Below are 22,265 nucleotides of genomic sequence, written 5' to 3' on the forward strand. Positions count from 1 at the left end.
CTCCCCCCCCTTTCTCTCTCTCCCTTCCCCTTTCTCTCCCTCCCCTCTTTCTCTCCCTCCCCCTTTCTCTCCCTTCCCTCTTTCTCTCTCTCCCTCCCCCATTCTCCTTCCCCCCTTTCTCTCTCTCCCTCCCCCTTTCTCTCTCTCCTTCCCCCCATTCTCTCTCTCCCCATTCTCCCCTCCCCCCCATCCCCATTCTCTCCCCCCTCCCCCCCCCCCCCATTCTCTCTCTCTCTCTGGCCCTGCTTGTTTGTAGAGTGAAAATATCAGCAGGGCCAAGTCCAAAAGACAGAGGGAGGTGACGTCACAGGAAATGTGACAATGTATCATTCGAGTTGTTCTGCAAACCCATATTGCTGCACTTCAGACTCCAGACTCGCCCTCCGTTTGCAAGAGGGTGTCTATGTAAAGTAAAGGGATGGCCAACTCCAGTGCTCAAGGGTCACCAACCGGAAGCAGGGATATCCTGAAAACCTGACTTCTTGGTGGCCCTTAAGGAATGGAGTAAAGAACCCCTTACCCCTCACACAGCTAATTACCTAAATGAAAAGACCCTCCACTGTTAAGTAGGCAGAGAACCTCGTTCCAACGGCACAAGAATGAATGAAAACCGAATGGAAAGTCTTGCACTGTGTTGGGGTCCGTTCCTCACACGGGCAGCATAGAGTGTGCGCCTCGGGGCCCAGAATACTGGTTAACAAGTCAGCCTCAGTGTACATGAGGGGGAGGATGTGGTTTGACAGAGCAGCTTGTGCAGTGGTTGAAGTGCCATTTATAGGGACAATCCCTTCTAGGACCAAAGTGAATTAATTCCAGGAATGTTTTTTTGTTTTTAAAATTTTCCCTTCTAATATTTCTTTATGGCCTGTGGCAACACATTTGGGCAAGTACAGAGACTATCAAAGTTTGCAGAACAAGGTCATTGGGGAATGGACTAGCAAATGAACATTGTCCCTGATGTGTCCAGTTAGACTCTGCATAACAACCGCCCACAAATGTGTTTCTCTAGTTTATCCGCTGAATATCTCACAGATTTCCCATTCATTCCAGTGCCATGGATAAGGGGTCTCGTCTGCGTAATTGATGCCTTTTATTACCCAAATCTGACACCTAAACGTATTTTTAATTTATATTTTCATATGAGACTTTGGAGGTGTTTGATTTCCCTCTGACTGCTCCTTTTTGTGTGAGGTCACCTTATGTTACTGTGTGATGTCACTGTGTGATGTCACTGTGTGATGTCACTGTGTGATCAGCGAGCGCTTGTACAGCCAGAGTCCACTCACCCCACCTCCCCTTATCTTTATTGGTTCTATGATAAGGGGGGGGGGAATAAGGGGATAGAAAACACTTGATGGACTAACACTTCCCCATTCACAGGCACCTAAGAAATTCAGCTTATAACTAATTTCCAAAGAAATGAAAGCAGATACAGCTTTGCTATTTGCATTGTTAGATTTGTTTAGGGAACCCAGTTAGAACGTTAAAGGTATGTTTTCTGTCCGTCTATATGGGATTGCACCATTAAAAGAGTGTTACTGTGTCTGGAGTTAAGCCCCCTGCTCTAAGCTGCACATATTGAGGTCCTTTAGGCTTTTAATATAAATCTACACCAGGAGTATCAAAGTCCTAAAGGGCCACCAACAGGCCAGCTTTTATGGATATCTCTGCTTCAGCACAGGTGGCTCAATCAGTCCCTGCTTCAGTCTTCGACTGAGCCTCTAATTGAGCCACCTGTGCAGAAGCAGGGATATCCATAAAAACCTGGCCTTTTGGTGGCCTTGAGGACTGAGTTTGACACCCCTGGTCTGTGCTGTATAGAAACATATCGTCATATTGACGACGTAATACTCCAGAGATAACCGTTTGTGTATTTATAGGTGCAGACAGAATGGCTGTGCTCCACGCCTAAGGGAAAAGGCTTTTGCAAAGTATTCAAATGTATATTATATGATTTTGTTTTCCAAGAAGAAGTTACAAAATAAAACCTAGCACAAATTTCAGATTGCTTTGAATAATATTTTGCTTTCCGGCGCTGATCTCAAACACATCCCTGGAGGTATTGCACCTTTAAACTGCTTTGCAGAATTCTTTGTTGACGGCGCATATATTTAGTTGCAAGCTGCCAATGGTAAACTCATTTGCATGTGCATAGTGAATTTAACGGACGCTGAAGCTATGTCAGCAGTGAGCGCTGAAGGCAACGTTTCATTTCTCTGGCAACAGGTTTAGCTGTTTTTTTCCCCGTGTTTTGGGCAGTAGAAGAATAGAAAGCAGTCATACTCGGTACTGGCGGTCCTCGGTTATCCAATGGAAAGTGGCGCTGGATAGTGAAAGTGCTGTAAAGTGCGCCCCATGTTAATCAGCGCCGGTGAGCGGCGGATAAGGCATTCCGGCGACGGGAAACAGCCCCATAAGATTGCATTGTGATGCGTCGGATATACCGGCCGTCGTAAAGTGAAAGCACGGGTAGCGAGGACCGCCTGCACTGTGTGAATTCGTGGGGTTTCTGGACGGCTGCCACACTATGAGCATTCTCTATATCTGTGGTAGCGCTACATTGGTGATGCTAGGAACTATATGTGCACGATATCCAATAACACTCCCAACCCACACACAGACTGTACAAACTTCCGTCACACAAGCGCTGCTCAACTCGTCCTCAAGCCCCCCCCCCCCCACCTTCCAACAGGTCAGGTATTCATGATAACCCTGCTTCAGCACAGGAAGCTCAATCAGTCCCTGCCTCAGCACAGCCTCTGATTGAGCCACCCGTGCTGAAGCTGGGATATCATGAAAACCTGACCTGTTTGACTGGCATTAAGCATCCCTGCCTTAGACTCTTATATTATCCAGCCAACCACAAAGGACATTTTGATTTTGTGTATATGTATTTTGTGGTGGGAAAAGAACCGCAACTCCCAGCATTCCATAGTGTTGTCAGTCGGGTACAATGTGCTTGTTTAGGCAACCTGCTACTTTGTATGAAATCTCCTCTCTGTTTCCACTTCCCTTTGTTCTTTGTTTCCAGGTCTCTGTAGGAGCTCCAGCAAGTTATCCAGCCTGAGTGTACCTTGTTCCTTGCCAAGCCCCCAGCCCAGTCCCCTTATCTGCGAGCTCCAGAACTGCATCTACTGTGCCAACCTCCTGGAAAACCCGGAGCTGGAGCTCAGCGACTCGGAGAGCTGCGAATCCGACTCCAACGGGGTCTACGAGTTTACCCAGGACCTGAGACATGGAGACCAAAGAGACCAGGTGCAGAAGGGGAGGAAAGGCAAGAAGAAACCAAAGCAACGGAACAGGGTGTCTCAGCTTTGGGAGCAGTTCAGCAACCGACTGAAAAGGATTGTGGACAGCAAATATTTCAACCGCGGGATCATGATCGCCATCCTGATCAATACGCTGAGCATGGGTATTGAGTATCACGAGCAGGTGGGTGACACACATCCCAAAGTTTGGAAGAACAGGACGTACACTTTATATGGAATTTGCAGAATACAGAAATTGTATGTATGTATGCGTATCTTTATTCATATAGTGCCCACAATGTACTCAGCCCTTTACAAAAGAGACAGTACAGGAAATTGTGCTCAACTCCAGTACCCTGCCCCTCCCCCCCCCCCAACAGGTCAGGTTTTCAGGATATCCTCGAAGGCCGAGCCTCTAATTGAGCCACCTGTGCTGGCGCAAGGACTGATTGAGCCACCTCTGCTGAAGCTGGGATATCCTAAAAACCTGACCTGTTGGGGAGGGGGAGGGTTGAGGACTGGAGTTGAGCACCCCTGCTCTAATTGCTGCATGGCATCATCTCCATATTAACCATTCAAATATATTACAATGGTAATACACTCAAAGGAGGACATTCGATATTCATGGCCCATAATGTATGTATATCGTTATTTATATAGCGTCCACAGTGTACCCAGCGCTTTACAAAAGAGGCAATACAGTACAGGCAATTATAATACAATAAGTGCAACAAACACATTCAGACAATAGGAAAGGAAATCCCTGCCCCGGAGAGCTTACAATCTAAATGGTATGTTGGGAGACAGGTGAGGGAGTAAGTGCAGTAGATGGATTTAAAGCTGCAGACCAAGCAATATCCTACGTGTTTGTTTTTTTTATAAATTAGTTCTATACAATTAGAAAATACTTGTAGCATTAAAAAAAAAAGTCTGAATGACATTTTTAATGTATTATAATATAACAAGCATTTTCTGTTTCTAGAGCAACCATTTACAAAGTCACATCCCCTTCCTCTTCTGAAGCCGGCTTTAGCACACCCCTTTTTGAGCTCTGCCCTCTCTCTAGCAGTGCACCAAGTGTATCTAGTGACTGCCTGGTCACATCATCTTCCCCACAGAACTTTGCATCTTTGGTCCTCTTCTGCTGCACTGACGGCCATTTAGTGAACCCCCGAGCCGAATCTTCGTCGACAGATCGATCAGCAACTTAGCTAATTACTTACCATTGTATTGTGTGGATTGTATTGATGCGCATATTAAAGGGGGGGGGGGGGGGGGGATAAATAAGAAATTTAAAAAAAAAAAAAAAACAGCAGCTTGGCTCCTGCTTTAAGGAACGTACTCTATTCTATGTCAGTGTGACATTTAGTTAATATCTAAAATGACTCGCACAAAACTTGCCTGTTTCTCATGTTTATTTAAACCCTGCATCTGTGAACCATGCACTTGGCTCTGAGTCTAGACTGCGCAGATGGGAATATGTTACACGGCTAACTTTTTTCACTTTTTTTTGTTGCAAAGCCTCCACATGTTTTTTTAGGGTAGTTAAAGGTGACAGCAGGCCACAGACAAGCATTTTGTTCCCTGGAAGTCTGTCGTTGAAGGACAAAAGCCAGCCAGAGCCGTATAATTGATGTTGAATTTCTTAGAAACTTCCTTCAATTATTTTGTGCAGACATCTCTGCATCTGCAGCAATGGTAATATCCGAGGTCTGAGCGAGCCAGCTCCATCCTGCACCTGTACTCATACAAGAATGCTAATTAGAAGATTGCAGGGAACTGTTCATTAGGAGAATTGCTGATATTTCAAAGGTTAATTGGCTGTTTTTCCCCCCAATGCGAGAACTTGAGAATGAACGAGCTCCACTAGAGAAACACAAGTACAGAGTAGATTGGTTTGTGTAACATTATGGTTGCGCTCAGTTGAAATAATGCAGACTAAAAGCTTTCAGTAATTTTGGTTATGACAACTATTTACTGCATGCGTGTGGAATTTATGTCACAAGCCCTTTGTCTAGCTCAGAAGTGGCCCACTCCAGTCCTCAAGGGCCACCAACAGGTCAGGTTTTGAGGATATATTTTACGTCACATTATGGGAAGATAACACAACAATATGCTACAATAACATGACGTTAAAGCTATGCTCATGAGATATACAACAGCCATAGTTTTGTATAGAATTAGGGTACACGGTAACCTCAGGAAAAATAACGTTCATTGCTGTTTTATGTAACGTGATATTATGAGTTCAGAATAAACAGAGTTTTGTGTATCCAGCCCAGGATCGGCCATCAGCCAACCTTTTTCTCAAGTGTGCCAATAAATGGGCACACATTTTTGGGCGGGTCAGTCCTACTCTCTTTTCACTCACCCCCCCTCTCACTCAATTCCCTCCCTCTCTCACATTTCCCCCCCTCTCACATTTTTGCCCTCTCACTCACATTTTCCACTCGCTCACTTTCCTGCCTCTCACTCACTCGCACTCCCCCATCTCTTTCATTCAATTCCCCATCTCTCTCACACTCAATCCCTCCCATCTCTCTCTCACATTTCCCTCCTGTCTCACTCAATTCTCCCCCATGCCCTCCTCTCTCACTCAATACGCTCTCTCGTTCAATTCCCCCCATCTCTCATTGAATTGGCCCCACCCCCATCTAAGAATTTTACCATGAAAGCTGAGGCCCCGCGGGTGAATGCAAGCCATTTCAAATCCAATGGCGAGCCATGATCATTCTAGCCCAATGACCTAGTGACTGCTTTACCTGACACTGCTTCTTCCAGCAGAACTGCTGCTTTTGCTTTATAACATAACACTCTTTTTTTAAGGTACATCCAGCAAAGCAATGCATCTAAGGCAAGGGTGGCCAACTCCTGTCCTCAAGGGCCACCAACAGGTCAGGTTTTCAGGGTATCCATGCTTCCGCACAGGTGGCTCAATCAAAATGACTGAGCCACTGATTGAGCCACCTGTGCTGATTCAGGGACATCCTGAAAACCTGATCTGTTGATGACACTTGTGGACTGGAGTTGCCTACCTCTAATCTAGGGTGTTTGCCGTTTAAATGCCCTGAACTTGTTTGATCCTTTCAGCGCTTAAAACCCCACCTCCTTGGTCGATTGTACTTCATTGATTTAGTAGGTGATATCATAGGTTGGACCAGCAATTATTGAGCTGGCCCCTGTTAGCTGCTCTGGAACTGAAGGGGTTAGAATATATAGCAAATATCTCTTCCATCCGTGTGCGCAGAGAGGAGCATTATTAATGGGCTTGCAGGCTTCTGAAGACGTCCATTGTTCAGAAAGTTCTTTTCACACAGCGCTTGGCTTCTGGTGATAAATAAATAAATAACACGGCTATTTTATTAAAATGCTAATGAAAGATTTGACTTTTAAGTGGAAATAAAATAGACTATTTCTCCCGGCTTTTCCTTCAGTCACGTTCCTTTTTTTTTATTTTGATGCATAAATCTGCTGGATGCTGAAGAAACTCAGGCAGGAAACTCAAATGAGCGTATTGTTTGTGCAGGCGACGGCTTATTTTCTCAGAAGATAAACCTCGCCGCCTCTTTCATGTGCGATGGAAATTTCCTCCGAACCTGCAGAGCTGCGCCGAGCAATCTTTCCGCGTCGCAGTTACAAATGTGTGATGCCATGAAAGTTTTCTCCTGTGGGTGGAACGGGGCTGTAACCCCTTCAGTCCTCCAAGAGGTGGCCAGTCTGATTCATTCCTGACCAGTGGCAGCTTTCCCATTTAGGCTTCGGGCCTAGGGTAGCAAAATTTGGGGTCGGCAAAGATGTCCGCCCGCGTATACATTTGCCACGCTCTCTGGCCTGACGGGAAGTCACTTGCATATGCCGGGCTCCTCCTTGCTGTCTCCACCCTGCCGCCCTCCTCCTTACGATTCGCAGTATCAAATGATGCCGCACACGTCACCAACGCAGCGTCTCGTTGCCATGGCAATGATACGCCATGTGATGTCACTTTGGCGCATTTGACGCTGAAAATCAGAAGGACGAGAGCGGCAGAAAGGAGGCGGCCGGTATATTCAAGTGCTTAGGGGCAAATCCGCCGCTGTTCATGACCGAAAGTCCTGGAAATGTCACAATTAGGCAGAATTGCCTAGAAAGTAACCATTTACGTACCATGTGCAGGTGGAGATGGGCGATCTTTTGGGGTTCAGATTGTCCGGTTCCATTATTTATTTATTTATAAAATATTTTACCAGGAAGTAATACATTGAGAGTTACCTCTCGTTTTCAAGTATGTCCTGGGCACAGAGTAAAACAAATAATACATGGTTACAAATACAGTTACATAAATGAACAGGGTATACATTATATACAAGACATTGCATGCACAGTTAAAGAAAATATATATTATGGGCGTATGAAACAGTTACAGACCAGATTAAAATGTGAGACAGCCTTAGATTTGAAAGAACTTAAACTGGTGGTGGATGTTAGAGTCTTTGGTAGGTTGTTCCAGTTTTGGGGTCCACGGAAGGAGAAGGAGGAACGTCTGGATACTTTGTTGAGCCTTGGGACCATGAACAGTCTTTTGGAGTCTGATCTCAGGTGATAAGTGCTGCATGTGGTAGGGGTGAGGAGCTTGTTCAGGTAGCTGGGTAGCTTGCCCATGAAGAATTTAAAGGCAAGACAGGAAAGGTGAACTTTGCGCCTAGACTCGAGTGATGACCAATCGAGTTCTTTGAGCATATCGCAGTGATGTGTGTTGTAGTTGCATTGGAGAACAAAACGACAAATTGAATTGTAGAGGGTGTCAAGTTTGCTAAGGTGGGTTTGAGATGCCGAGCCGTATACTATGTCTCCATAGTCAATAATTGGCATTAGCATCTGCTGTGCGATACGCTTTCTGACCAGGAGACTTAGGGAGGATTTGTTCCTGTAAAGTGCCCCTAGTTTGGCATAGGTCTTGGTTGTCAGGATATCAAGGTGCATCCCGAATGTTAAGTGGGAGTCAAACCATAAGCCCAGGTATTTAAAACTAGTGACAGGGTTTAGGGTGGTGTTAGCGTTGGTTCTAATCAGGAGCTCAGTCACTGGAAGCTTTAAAAATGTAGTCTTGGTCCCGAATACCATTGTTACAGTCTTGTCAGTGTTTAAAAACAGTTTGTTTTGGGAAATCCAGTTTTCGAGTCTCAAAAAGTCAGACTGAAGTATGTGTTGAAAGTTTGTGAGGCTATGGCTGTGTGCATATAGGATTGTGTCGTCTGCATACATGTGTATTGAGGCTTCCTTACAAGCTGTGGGAAGATCATTAAAGAACACTGAGAAGAGTAGGGGCCCCAGAACAGAGCCTTGCGGGACACCACAGATGATATCCAGGGGGTTGGAGTTAGAGCCTGAGATGGACACATGTTGGGATCTTCCTGATAGGTAGGACTGAAACCAGTTTAAAGCAAGCTTCCCTATTCCAGAGCTCTGGAGTTTGTTGAGCAGGATAGCATGATCAACTGTGTTAAAAGCCTTTGCAAAATCTAGGAATACTGCACCAGTGAGTTGTCCCCCTTCCATTCCACACTGGATTTCATTGCAAACTGTTAGCAGGGTAGTTACGGTGGAGTGTTTGGGATGAAACCCAGATTGGAATTGGCTAGGGAAATTTGTCTTGGTATAGAAATCGCTTAATTGGGAGTGGACACATTTCTCCATGACTTTGTATAGAATTGGGAGAAGTGAGATTGGCCTGTAGTTTGAAACAGTGTTTTTGTCCCCACTTTTAAAGATTGGGACAACTCTGGCAGTTTTCCAGGTCTTAGGGATATGGCCTGCAGACAGGATAGAGTTGACTATGGATGCAATTGGTTTGGCAATGGCTGGGGCACCAAGTCGTAGGAACATAGATTGTAGTAAGTCAGGTCCACATTGGCTGCTTAGTTTTAGTTTGAGGAGCGCTTGTATAATCTCCTCTTCAGATACTGGGCCAAATTGAAAATTGTGGGCAGTGTTGGGAGGTGGTGGGACTATAGGGGTACTCCCAGGATGAGATTCAGGTTTGTGGTTTGGGCTGCGTTTTGCTAATAAGTTAGTGGCGCACCCCACAAAGTAATCATTGAATGCATTTGCAATGTCAGTGGGGTCTGTCAGAGTAATATCCCCCTTAGTGATATTACTTGGCTGTTGATGGTTAGGAGGCTGGAATATATTGTTGATAACCTTCCAGAAGTTAGCTGGGTTTGTTGTATTTTGGTGGAGATTGTCAGAGTAATATTGTGCTTTTGCATGCCTTGTTTGCCTTGTGCACATGTTCCGCATGCATCTGTAGTGATTGAGATCCTTGGTAGTGCCAGTTACTTTGTAGCTTTTCCACAAGGTATCCCTGAGCTGGTAGAGTGTTATAAGGTCAGGTGTAACCCATGGAAGGTGGGCCCCCCGTACCCTTATTTTGCGTAGTGGAGCATGGGTATCGTAGAGTTTTAAGAACTCTGATTGGAAATAGTCAAGCGCAGAATCAGGGTCTGGAATTAAATCGATTCTGTGCCATGGGCAGTTGGTAAGGTCATCCAGAAACTGTTGTGGGTTAAAGTGTTTAAATGTTCTAGTGAGGAGAACTTTAGGGCTTGATTGGGGCGTTTTAATTTTCCTTACACAGTACACTATTGCATGGTCACTGAAAATGTCAGGAAGGATGCCAGAGGATTGGATTCTGCTGGGGTTTGAGGAGAGAATCCAGTCTAGCAAGGAATGGTTATGCGATTTCAGGTTTATCCGTGTGGGTTGGGAAATTAGTTGCGATAGGTTAAGTGACTTGAGTTGTATCTGGATTTTGTGGTTTTTAGGGTCAAGCCAATTGAAGTTGAAATCTCCAAGAACTAGCAGCTCACTCTTCTCATCCAGAGAGGAAATGGAGCCAAGAAATTGGGTGATATCAGTCAGGGATTATAGAGGGGTTTTATGGGGGCGGTAGATGCCAGCAAGCAAGATTGGCTTAGAAAAGGGGAGGCAGATTTTGCCAACTAGAATTTCAAAAGAGGGTGGGCTTGGGGGGCAATTTAACAGTGTAAATTGTAAGGTGTTTGCAATATAAAATAACACCCCTCCACCTCTCTTTGACCTATCTCTCCTAAAAATGGAGAATCCCTGAATGGCGATATTTGCATCAGGGGTTTAAGGGGATAGCCATGTTTCTGTAAGAACGATGGCTTTGGGTTTATGCATAAGGCACCATGCCCTTAGTTCGTCCAGTTTGGGCAGCAGGCTCCGGATATTTATATGGGCGACAGATAGCCCTTTTTGGGATTTAAAGGTGGGATTCTCAGGCCCGCAAATTTGATCTGCGGATCGGTCTGGAAAATGTCGATTTGTTTTTTTTACACCAACAATCCATCCGCAGATTTATCCATCCGCAGATTTATCCATCCGCAGATTTATCCATCCGCAGATTTATCCATCCGCAGATTTATCCATCCGCAGATTTATCCATCCACAGATTGGATAATTAAAATCCACCAGCGGATTGTACGCAATGGCGCTTTTGGATTCAACCACGCGTATTGGAAATGGCACAATCTGAAAATAAGGCAACCCTCTTATTTTAGAAGCAGCTGGAAAGAAAATCGTTTACATGTGCACCTGCACACACACACAGACTAAGGCATTGATCGCACTCATAGACCGCGCGGGCGCATGCGTGCGGCAGCAGAAGGGGATACGCATTGCGCGAGGAATCAGTTGAAACTGATTTCTCGGCGCGACGAGCAGGTCACGTGAGCGTTTCGCCCAATGAGGGTGAACCAGCTCTGTGACTTCACTGGCACGCCACTAGAAACGCCCCCCGACAGTGCATTTAGCATGTCCGGAAAACGCACCCGTTTCACGCGGGTGACGTCACGGACGTGCACGCCTCCACGAGGGCCAAGGCAGTATGGCCCTGCCCTTGCACTCTGTCTCTCTCTGTGTCTGTCTCTCTATCTCTCTGTCTGTTTCTGTGTCTCTGTAGCTCTCTGTCTATCTGTCTGTCTGTCTCTGTGTCTCTTTATCTCTCTGACTGCCTCTCCGTCTGACCTTCCTGCCACAAGCAACATGGCTGCCTCGGGCCTCCAAGGTGGAGCTCCCTCATTTTACCTGCCTACCTCATATATCTGACTGCTGATTGGCTTGTAAAGTGGGCGGGCCCAATTCTAAGGCGAGTGTGAACTTTTCAACTTAACTTTATTAAAAAAACAACATTGCCTTATAATCGGGCAAACCCTGTAGATTGAATGCAGAAACACACGTTAGTCACCTCTTGTAGTAAATGTCATTTACTATCCAGTCGTCTGCTATAAGGCTAAGATACCTTGAGCCTATTGACTTGTGTCTTATAGCAGAACACGACTTAGTAATTATGGCCCTAAATATTTCCAATTCCAAATTGCAACCTCCATGGCATTTCAGGAATAATGTCCCCTATAAATTATACTGCATCATTATCCCTTACAAAGCTTTAAAAAAAAAGCAATGCCTTGCAAACCCCTCTGGCACTGAACATGTTATCTCTGAATGTCACATCCAAATTGTGGTTAATGTCAAATACACTCAAGATTCCCATTCTAGGGAGTGATTTAGGTGCGAGTTTGATATTTGGAAGCTTCAGCGTAACATGGGAGTTCTCTGAATATCTCATCTCCCCCAGTATAACTCACAGCATCACAAGTTGTATGTTTACTGCTAGGTAAATGTGGCATTCTCATCTGCCATTTTATGTATGAGCAAATGTCTTTTCCCATCTGTCATATTGCAGCCAGGGCTCCGTGGTGAGAAGGGGGAACGAGGGTGGGTGATAAACCAACAGTTATTTATATGCAGGGTGCACTGACTGCTGAATACCCGGAAATACCCTTAACATGCAAACTCCTTTACCAGGGAACGGCTCAGCGAGTAAAGACACTGACTCTAAAACAACAACACTGAGTTTGGAGCAGGGGAACCTTGTTCAATTCACCTCCTTGTGACCTTGGGCAAGTCACTTTATCTCCCTGTGCCTCAGGCACCGCAAGCATAGATTGTAAGCTCCACGGGGCAGGGGCAGTGTCTGTAACATTCCTGTACTGTCATTGTGACGCGCTATACTGTAATTGTAAAGGACTTGGAGTCCCATTGGGAGCAAAGCACTATATTAAAAAAAAGTTATTATAGTGCCGGCGCTGCTGACATCACGCTGCGGTCGCTGGAAAATCAAATTGAAGTGACTTCCAGCGATCGCGACCAAGCCGTCGCGGTCAAAACAAATGCATTGCCGCCATTGCGTGCGCTTAAAGTAGGAGCGATGTGACGGCGCGACAGCTTGGTCGTGATCTCTGGAAGTCACTTCAATTTGATATTTCCAGCGACCGCAGCGTGACGTCAGCGTCACTGGCACTATAAGCGCGGCCTAATAAACGCATTGATTTGTTCTTTGATATATAGTTTTCACAGTGCAGGGGAATGTGAGATTAAGGAACAGATAAAGTGACATGCTGACATCAGCTGCATGTTTCCAGAGTGCACATTAAAAGAGCAATCCAAGCAGGTTTTTAGTGTCTAATATTTTAACGTATGTTTGAAGGTTCCGTAGTATTAGATAATACTATCTGCATTTTATTTTATTTTTAAACCCCTAATGCCATTTGTAATATTTTTTTAATGTACTGATCATCCACTGGTTGCTACAGCAACCATATAAAATGTCATATCTACTTCCTCTTTTGAAACACACCATTTTGAGCGCTGCCCTTTGGCAACAAAGTATCACAAACAGATCTGTTGCTGTGTTCCAAGCAGCAGACTGTCCATTACTCTGAAAGCTGTAACAATAATGTGTTACACTTAGTAATATAATGTCACTGACTGAACAAAAAGGGGTGGGGGAGGGGGGATGTAGAATTGCTGATTTATCACTGAGGCATTTTAAATATACATGAGTGTATCCACGTATTGTTGAAGTGAAACTTCTTTGCTGGCGCCTACAGTGCTTTCATGGTAAAAATCTCTTGGCTGGTAACAAAAAACCGTCACGGAAGTGACGTCACGCTACAGATGGGCACGGAGGTTGAACGCATGCGCAGCTGCCGCCGGCTCGGTGTGCGGAGCAGCAGCAACCCCGCCACACTTGGGAGACAGATGCGACACACACACAGACACACACGCACAGTCACACACACACACACACACGAGGAATTCATAGTTAGTATAAATATTCAAGTGCAAATAGCTAAAATAAGATGGGGGGGGGGTGCTGCGCACGTGCGTTCTAAGTCAAACTTCTTTGCATTTTGTCACTGAAATTGTGTTTTGATTTTTAATTAAAAACATCACCATCACAAATACAATTTCTGTGACAAAACAGCGACAAAAGACAAAGAATTTCACTTAAAATGCGCGTGATCGTCCCACCTCCCCCACCCCCCCCACTCCCTTCCCCCCTACCCCCCCCCCCTTTTTTTTTACCTCCTTTTGCCTGTGTGCCTGGGCTTGTGCTTTGAGTTGATGCATACTGCAGCCTGAACTACCCTGGCTCCTGATTCATGGTTCCCAAGTACAGACAAAGTTGATATCAGGCTATTGTGTCCTGGTGGCAGAATCCCCTGGCAGGCAGCAATACAAGAGAAAACAGATTGTAGGCTTCCATTTCTATAATGCTAAAGGGTCCCAGTGTTTGTGCAGAAATATGGATTAATAAGTGTTGTTTACCACTGTCTGTTAGGCATGAGTCAGCCAGTTAGCTGCAGACTGCATCATTTATTTGATGTCGGAGTGAGAGGAGGAGGTGGAACTGGCTTGTGTTGTGTCCTCACCGAAAAAAATGTAACAGATGTTTGGAAATTTTCAAGTAGCGCTGGGCTGAAATGAAAGGTTTTCTGTATATATGTTTTAATTTTTTTTTATTTTAACTGTAAAGATGATGACACTTTGAAATGTACAAGCGGCGCAGACTTCGGTGGCAGCAATCAGCTCGTATAGAGAACAGCTGCGGACATCGCGCTCGCAGGCTTAAGGGAGTCTCAAACCTCCCTAATTAATCAGTTCTTCGTCAGCTTGTGATAAGCTTCCCTAGCAAATACAGCTAAACCCGCCTTCCCCTCCCCATCTTATTTTATACACAAATCCACGCAGAATGGCTACATCCACAACTGAACAAGCACATGCATTGCAATCTAGATATCTTCTCTGTTGCCCATAATATCCAGATGGGTTTCCTTTCATTTGAATCACAATGTGCTTTTCCCGCCTCCACTACTGGGTTTCTCGCCAGAATCTGCACAGTGTCGGCTCCCTGGCGCTCCGGTTAACTCCTGCAGTGCTGAGGGAGTCTAGGAACGCATTGGCTCTGGAATAGGGTACGCCAGGTGTCCAGTATTGAACTGGACTGTCCTGTATTTGGACACTCTGTCCAGTAAAAAATGAGAGGTAATACTGGAGATGTATGTGTATACCGGTATTTCCTCTCTGGGCGTGTATGTGTATACCGGTATTACCACTCTGGGCATGTATGTGTATACCGGTATTACCTCTCTGGGTGTGTATGTGTATACCGGTATCACCTCTCTGGACGTGTATGTGTATACCGGTATTACCTCTCTGGGCGTGTATGTGTATACCGGTATTACCTCTCTGGGCGTGTATGTGTATACCGGTATTTCCTCTCTGGGCGTGTATGTGTATACCGGTATTACCTCGCTGGACGTGTATGTGTATACCGGTATTATCTCTCTGGGCATGTATGTGTATACCGGTATTACCTCCCTGGGCATGTATGTGTGTAACGGTATTAACTCTCTGGACATGTATGTGTATACCGGTATTACCTCTCTGGACGTGTATGTGTATACCGGTATTACCTCTCTGGACGTGTATGTGTATACCGGTATTACCTCTCTGGGCGTGTATGTATATACCGGTATTACCTCTCTGGGCGTGTATGTGTATACCAGTATTACCTCTCTGGGCGTGTATGTGTATACCGGTATTACCTCTCTGGGCGTGTATGTGTATACCGGTATTATCTCTCTGGGCATGTATGTGCAGTGTTCGACAAACCTATACATTTGCTCGCCCCGGGCGAGTGGATTTAACCCCCGGGCGAGTAAATATTGGCCCAAGCAGCACACGTTTGGTACTAGGTGGCGAGTAGATTTTTTTGTGTGGCGAGTAGATTTTTTGGTGATTTGTCAACCACTGTGTATGTGTATACCGGTATTACCTCTATGGACATGTATGTGTATACCGGTATTACCTCTCTGGACATATATGTGTATACCGGTATTACCTCTATGGACATGTATGTGTATACCGGTATTACCTCTCTGGGCGTGTATGTGTATACCGGTATTACCTCTCTGGGCGTGTATGTGTATACCGGTATTACCTCTCTGGGCGTGTATGTGTATACCGGTATTACCTCTATGGACATGTATGTGTATACCGGTATTACCTCTCTGGGCGTGTATGTGTATAGCGGTATTACCTCTCTGGGCGTGTATGTGTATACCGGTATCGCCTCTCTGGACGTGTATGTGTATACCGGTATTACCTCTCTGGGCGTGTATGTGTATAGCGGTATTACCTCTCTGGGCGTGTATGTGTATACCGGTATTACCTCTCTGGGCGTGTATGTGTATTCCGGTATTACCTCTCTGGGCGTGTATGTGTATACCGGTATTACCTCTCTGGGCATGTATGTGTATACCGGTATTACCTCTCTGGACATGTATGTGTATACCGGTATTACCTCTCTGGACATAGTGACCTGACCGGCTTGGGGGCCGCGGGATTTCCCTGAGCAGGGAGAGGGCAGGGCTGCTGCTAGGGGGCTGGGCAGCTTCCTCTATCTTGATTGCCTGCTGCTGGGTAATGCAGCCAATCGGGAGGAGGTACAGGAGTGTGGGGGTAGGGCCAAGGAGAGGAAGAAACAGCATGGAGAGGTGAGAAGTGTGTGTATCTTGAGCACGTCGCACCTTTCACTATTGTGTCCCGTATTTATGGAGACACCACCTGGCAATCCTACCCTTGAAGGACTGATTTAAGATGACCGTGCCCATCCGTATTAACCCAATAATTTCAATGGCCTTGCTTTGCATCAGTTATGGTGCTGCAGGGCTTATCATTCAACATCTTAGACAGTGTTTTCAGGAAGAGAAGTTATTTAAAAAAAAATTTAACTAATTAATGTCATTGGCTTTTTTAGAATTTTTTTTAACTTCCTGTGTAAATAATAAGTACATATATGTTTTTCTTTTCTTCGTGTCTTGTAATTCTAATCTTACCTGGTAATGATGTTTCTTTCCTTGTGTGTGTATCTTTATATAGCAGCCACAGTCGTACAAAAGAGACAATATTCTACAGGGAATTATAATACAACAAGCACAACAAGCACAGTCAGACAATAGGAAAGAAGATCCCTGCCCCGGAGAGCTTACAATCTTAAATGATTATAAGAGGGGCCAGCAAAGCATTGGGGTATACAGGCATACCCCGCATTAACGTACACAATGGGGCCAGAGCATGTATGTAAAGCGAAAATATACTTAAAGTGAAGCACTACCTTTTTCCTACTTATCGATGCATGAACTGTACGGCAATCGTCATATACGTGCATAACTGATGTAAATAACACATGTGTAAAAGGCTCTATAGTCTCCCCGCTTGCGCACAGCTTTGGTACAGGTAGGGAGCCGGTATTGCTGTTCAGAACGTGCTGACAGGCGCATGCGTGAGCTGCAGTTTTCCTATTGAGCCATATGTACTTACTCGCGAGTGTAGATAAAGTGAGTGTCCTTAAACTGGGGTATGCCTGTAATGAAGAATCCGCTTTAGAAAGTCTGGAACTTGGACAAAGAACAATGTTTGTTTGTTTTTTAAAATAGGGATTGGTGAGTAATAGGGTTTGGGAAAACAGCAGGTGAGAGAACGTAGATGGGCGAACTTTGTGAACTGCGAACATTCACACCTGGTAAAATATCTCCCAAAATATACATTTTCACCAAAATCCGCCACCTGCTCTTTTCCATCAAATCCCGTGAACGTTTGGAAATTCCAACCCCAAGAACGGCCAAACATTTGCAGACATTGTTCCAGGAGCAGGGACAGATGTGCGAGCCTGTCTGCTGGGGTACCCAGTTGTGTCCTACAGAAAGACAGACAACAAAAAGCACTGCGATGTCGGCAACTCGGGATGGCCCCAAAAAAGGGGCAGGGAGCTAAAGGATAGTCCAAAATCGGTGCGGAGAAAAAAAATGTAGTCAGGACAAAGGGATAATCAAAAAGAAATACTGTAGGCAAGCACACCAACAAGGAAAAGGTCAAAAGGGGGCTGCTATGACTTCTTTAAGTCATTAATATCATTTTCATTTGATCCTTTTAACTGTTTCCTTGCTGGTGTGATTGATTCATGCTGTTTGATTATCCTACAGAAAGCCAGCGAGTACAAAGCTAAAAAAAAAAATTATCTTCAAGCAGCTAAACATGTAAAATCTTGTTTATTTCTTTTTAAAATAAATCAGTTCTGTAGTAATAGATAATGACTCTTTTTTATTCTACTCTTAATGCATGCCATTTTTAATTAATTTTTATATATTGAGCAATCCTTTGATTCCCATGGCAGGGTTTATCCCACCTCCCCAGCAGTGCAAGATCTTTGCAACACTTTCCTGTTTGTGATCATTTGTTGCCAGTATTCCCAGCAGTTTGAGCTGCAAATTGTAACAATGAATAATGTTACCGTAGTAATATAAGGATACAGTGTAACTGCTGAGTTACACTGATTGAAGGCTTGCTTGGAACTGAAAGGCGGCCATTATGTTAGGCACACAATCAGGATTTTGACAGATATATAACAGGAGCACCAAACGATTGCCAGCTGAGGTAAGAATGTAGATCGTCACATGCTTTACATATACAAAAGAAAGGAAATGTAGTATTGCTGTTTCCAGCTCTTGTCAGTCATGACAGACTGAGCGGCATCTAACCAGATATAATGCACAGAAGTCAGGGGCCTAAACATGTCATTACAAGTCAATCACGGCTCCCGCAATCATCCTGCTCTGCTGCGGATTGAGTTTCGTCTCGGGGATTTCTTTTATTAATGATGTTGAGCTCGGCATGGGGATAGAGTCGCTGTCATTCCAGCGCGCGCCAGGGCTGATGAGCATTCAGGAAGATGTCCCCTTATTACATTACTAACTTGTTCTCAGTCTGGGAGACGTGGAACTATCAGGGTCATTTCACCAGGGCAGTTCATTATTCATTTAACCTCTTCCGTGCCAGCCCAGGGCATAATTGCAAAAGCATTATGTTGCAAAACCTCTTGCGGGGGATGGTTTAGGTCAAGGGTGGGCAACTCCAGTCCTCAAGGACCATCAACAGGTCAGGTTTTAAGGAAATCCCGGCTTCAGCACAGGTGGCTCAATCAATGGCTCAGTCAAAGACAGAGCCACTGATTGAGCCACCTGTGCTGAAGCAGGGACTAAGCCCACTTTGCTGAAGCAGGGACTGATTGAGCCACCTGTGCTGAAGCAGGGATATCCTGAAAACCTAGCCTGTTGGTGGTTCTTGAGGAGTGGAGGTGGCTACGCCTGGTTTAGGTGGTTGCGACAATATATTTACATCCATATATTTTTATTTGTGGATAATAATATTCCTTCTCACCAAAATCGCACTTTTATCAGCTTTGATTGCTTCATGAATCAAGCCTGCCTGAAACCCCGGGCCCAAAATTAAACCAGTTTGTGAAGTTATCGGTACATTTTGTCAGCTAATGATACAGGTGTGATGGATCCGTGGCGTCAAGAGCTTACATTCAGCTGTAATGTTTGCTGGGTCTCACACCTTTAAACTGAGGATGGAGGTGTGCAGAATACTCAGCACTGATTTATTTTGCAGCATATTATTTTCCTTCGAAATGAGCTTTCATGCAGCAGAATTTTGTCCTCAGGACGAAAATGTGGACCAAGATCCAACCATTATATTTTCTATATATTTAGTGTATATGTCTGAAGGTATTGGGTTAATAGTAAAAGCTGTCCAGCTAAAATAAGAATCAGTTATAAACCATGAAAAAGCAAAATGACACGGCAATCTGTGAGTTCCTCCCCTCGCCCCCATTTCTCCGGGCAGACTTCAATTTGTATCTTTCTCCGTCCTTCTTGCAAATGACTTTCTTGTCACATTGAAGACTGGTAGAAAGTTATTCTGGCAAACACTGAGACTCAATGGTTGAGTCAAAAAGTGTGGAAAGGGTTATCTAGAGCAGGGGTTCTCAACTCCAGTCCTCTAGACCCCCCCCCCCCCCCAACAGGTCAGGTTTTAAGGATATCCCTGCTTCAGCACAGGTGATGGAGCACTGATTGAGACACCTGTGCTGAAGCAGGGACTGATTGAGCCACCTGAGCTGAAGAAGGGACTGATTGAGCCACCTGTGCTGACGCAGGGATATCCTGTAAACCTGACCTGTTGGGGGGTCTTGAGGACTGGAGTTGAGAACCCCTGATTTAGACTTTCAAATTAAATGATCGCTTCCCGTGAAGAGATACTTGTAACTCACAGAGGCAGAGCAGAGCGGCTGGTTTCTGCAGATTTAATTGCTGTAGCTGAGTCCCATCTTGTATACATTTTGTTTTTATTGTCTACTTTTTCTTCTCTAAATGATGCTGTTTTGGTGCAGAGAAGGAGGTCACCAGCGGCGAAATAACCTTCTAATAACATTATTTCAAGCTCTAATCAGATCACATCAGTCAGGAATTCTCTCTCCAAATAAAAACAAGCTGAGGTTTTGAGCATAAGAAGCTGAGGAAGGTCTCAGCCGAGACAGAAAACGTTGATCAAGATGTTGATATGATACCCTACATGGCCGGGATCCCAGCTATCTGACAGAGCTTCTACTTCCCTACACTCCCATCCGCAGGGGGAGGGCTCCTAACAGCTCCCAGAATCCTCGTGACTTCCTTTGGCGCCCGAGCTCTTAGCCGCGCTGCTCCCACTCTCTGGAACAGTCTGACTCATACAGTGCGAGAGGCTCACTCTCTGGGAATCTATAAAAACAGGTTGAAGATGTACCTGCTTACCCAGGCATTTAATTAATGATCCACAACCTGTCTGCTCTGCCATTTAATAGCCACAGCACCGTCCCCCCCTGTATTGTATCTTTCCTTGTGTTTGGTCTCTTTTATAACCTTAAATGTTTTCTTCTTTTTCCCTTTTTGTAACTGCGAAGCTTTGAGTCCCATTGGGAGAAAAGCGCTATGTAAATAAAGTTGTTATTATTTAAATCTACAAGAGCTGTACTGTGGCTACATTGATTATCAGTATTGGAAAGTGCCTGCCCTATACAGAGATGTTAATCTCCAAGGACCAAAATCAATGAGATCCTGATGTTCTGGGTCAAAGAAAATCTACTTAATGCTAAAATCGTTGAGATTGCCCCTAAATGCGTAAGAGTTACCGAAAGCAGTGAGCATAGATATGTTTGATTATTGATTGATAGGGGTGCCAGTTGAAAGTTAACATAGGTTGAACTCGAGGGACTTATGTTTTTTTGTCAACCTCATCTACTATAGTTATGGGATAGCAGGGGGTCCCTTGTAAATGAGGAGGAGGGAGCAAAACTGAGCTTGGGTTGGTTGGTTATATATACCCCCTGAGTAAGTATCACCCTCAAAGCATTTTGCTAATAAGTTGTAATAGCGCGTTTGAGATCATTGTAAAGAACCCCGACCCTCTCTAATAGCGTATCTGAGATCATTGTAAAGAACCCCGACCCTCTCTAATAGCACGTCTGAGATCAGATGCATTGTAACGAACCCCAACCCTCTCTAATAGCGCATCTGAGATCATTGTAAAGAACCCCGACCCTCTCTAATAGCACGTCTGAGATCAGATGCATTGTAACGAACCCCAACCCTCTCTAATAGCGCGTCTAAGATCAGATGCATTGTAAGGAACCCCAACCCTCTCTAATAGCTGGTCTGAGATCAGATGCATTGTAAGGAACCCCAACCCTCTCTAATAGCGCGTCTGAGATCAGATGCATTGTAAGGAACCCCAACCCTCTCTAATAGCTGGTCTGAGATCAGATGCATTGTAAGGAACCCCAACCTTCTGTAATAGTGTCTGAGATCAGATGTATTGTACAGAACCCCAACCCTCTCTAATAGCACGTCTGAGATCAGATGCATTATTAGGAATCCCAACCCTCTCTAATAGCGCGTCTGAGATCAGATGCATTGTAAGGAATCCCAACCCTCTCTAATAGCGCGTCTGAGATCAGATGCATTGTAAGGAACCCCAACCTTCTCTAATAGTGTCTGAGATCAGATGTTTTGTACAGAACCCCAACCCTCTCTAATAGTGCGCCTGAGATCAGATGCATTGTAAATTCTTCTGTATTTGGTACCATTTTCAAATGACCTGCAAATTGCAGGGAACCCTTTAGGGGCGCCGGGGAATCCAAGGCTTCCTACGAGCTGTTTTAATTCATAATAAACTACTATGCACATTATATCAAACTCCTAGCAGTTCATTTGCAACAAATTGAATTTTAGAATTATTCTCTCTGGCACTTTTTACATTTCCTCGACAAAGTTAGAAGAACTTCAGAATTCTGATAACAGGAAAAAAAACATGTAATTATGTTGCGCTCATTAATACTTACAGACCCTCTGAATGAAAAACGTGAAGGTTTTATCTTCCTGAAAAGTCCCAATTATAGATAGGGAGCTGAGCAGAACTTGCATGTTCCTAGATTGTTACCCTTGAGACACAGAAGTATTTAATGCCTTTCTCTTGTTTGAATTCCACTAGTGTATTGACATTATTCTGCATTCTCTCAGTATTACAGTTTACCCCGTGTTTCCGAGGTCTGCAATGCTTTATCTTACACTGACCTAAGAGGGGGGCCCTTGGGGTTCCCTCTTGCTCTCCTGTAGTGAGGATATCACAATCCATTGCAGGATCATTTTTTTTTTTAACGTCGTCAAGGCCCATTTTTACTAAATGGTGCTAGGCCAAGTGTAGCCAACTCTTGTCCTCAAGAGCTACCCACAT

At 44.7% G+C, this 22,265-nt stretch overlaps 1 protein-coding gene across 3 annotated transcripts in view; it reads left to right on the forward strand.

Annotated features, from left to right (window-relative positions):
- Positions 1–22,265, forward strand: part of CACNA1H (calcium voltage-gated channel subunit alpha1 H) — a 417,435-nt gene that overhangs the window by 305,747 nt on the left and 89,423 nt on the right. For all 3 annotated transcript variants that reach the window (XM_075565791.1, XM_075565793.1, XM_075565792.1), the window contains exon 10: positions 3,032–3,432. In XM_075565791.1, the coding sequence (XP_075421906.1) occupies positions 3,032–3,432 (401 nt within the window). The remainder of the gene's footprint in view (positions 1–3,031; positions 3,433–22,265) is intronic.

This window comes from Ascaphus truei, chromosome 11 (genome assembly GCF_040206685.1).
Source record: "Ascaphus truei isolate aAscTru1 chromosome 11, aAscTru1.hap1, whole genome shotgun sequence".
Taxonomy (NCBI): Eukaryota; Metazoa; Chordata; class Amphibia; order Anura; family Ascaphidae; genus Ascaphus; species Ascaphus truei.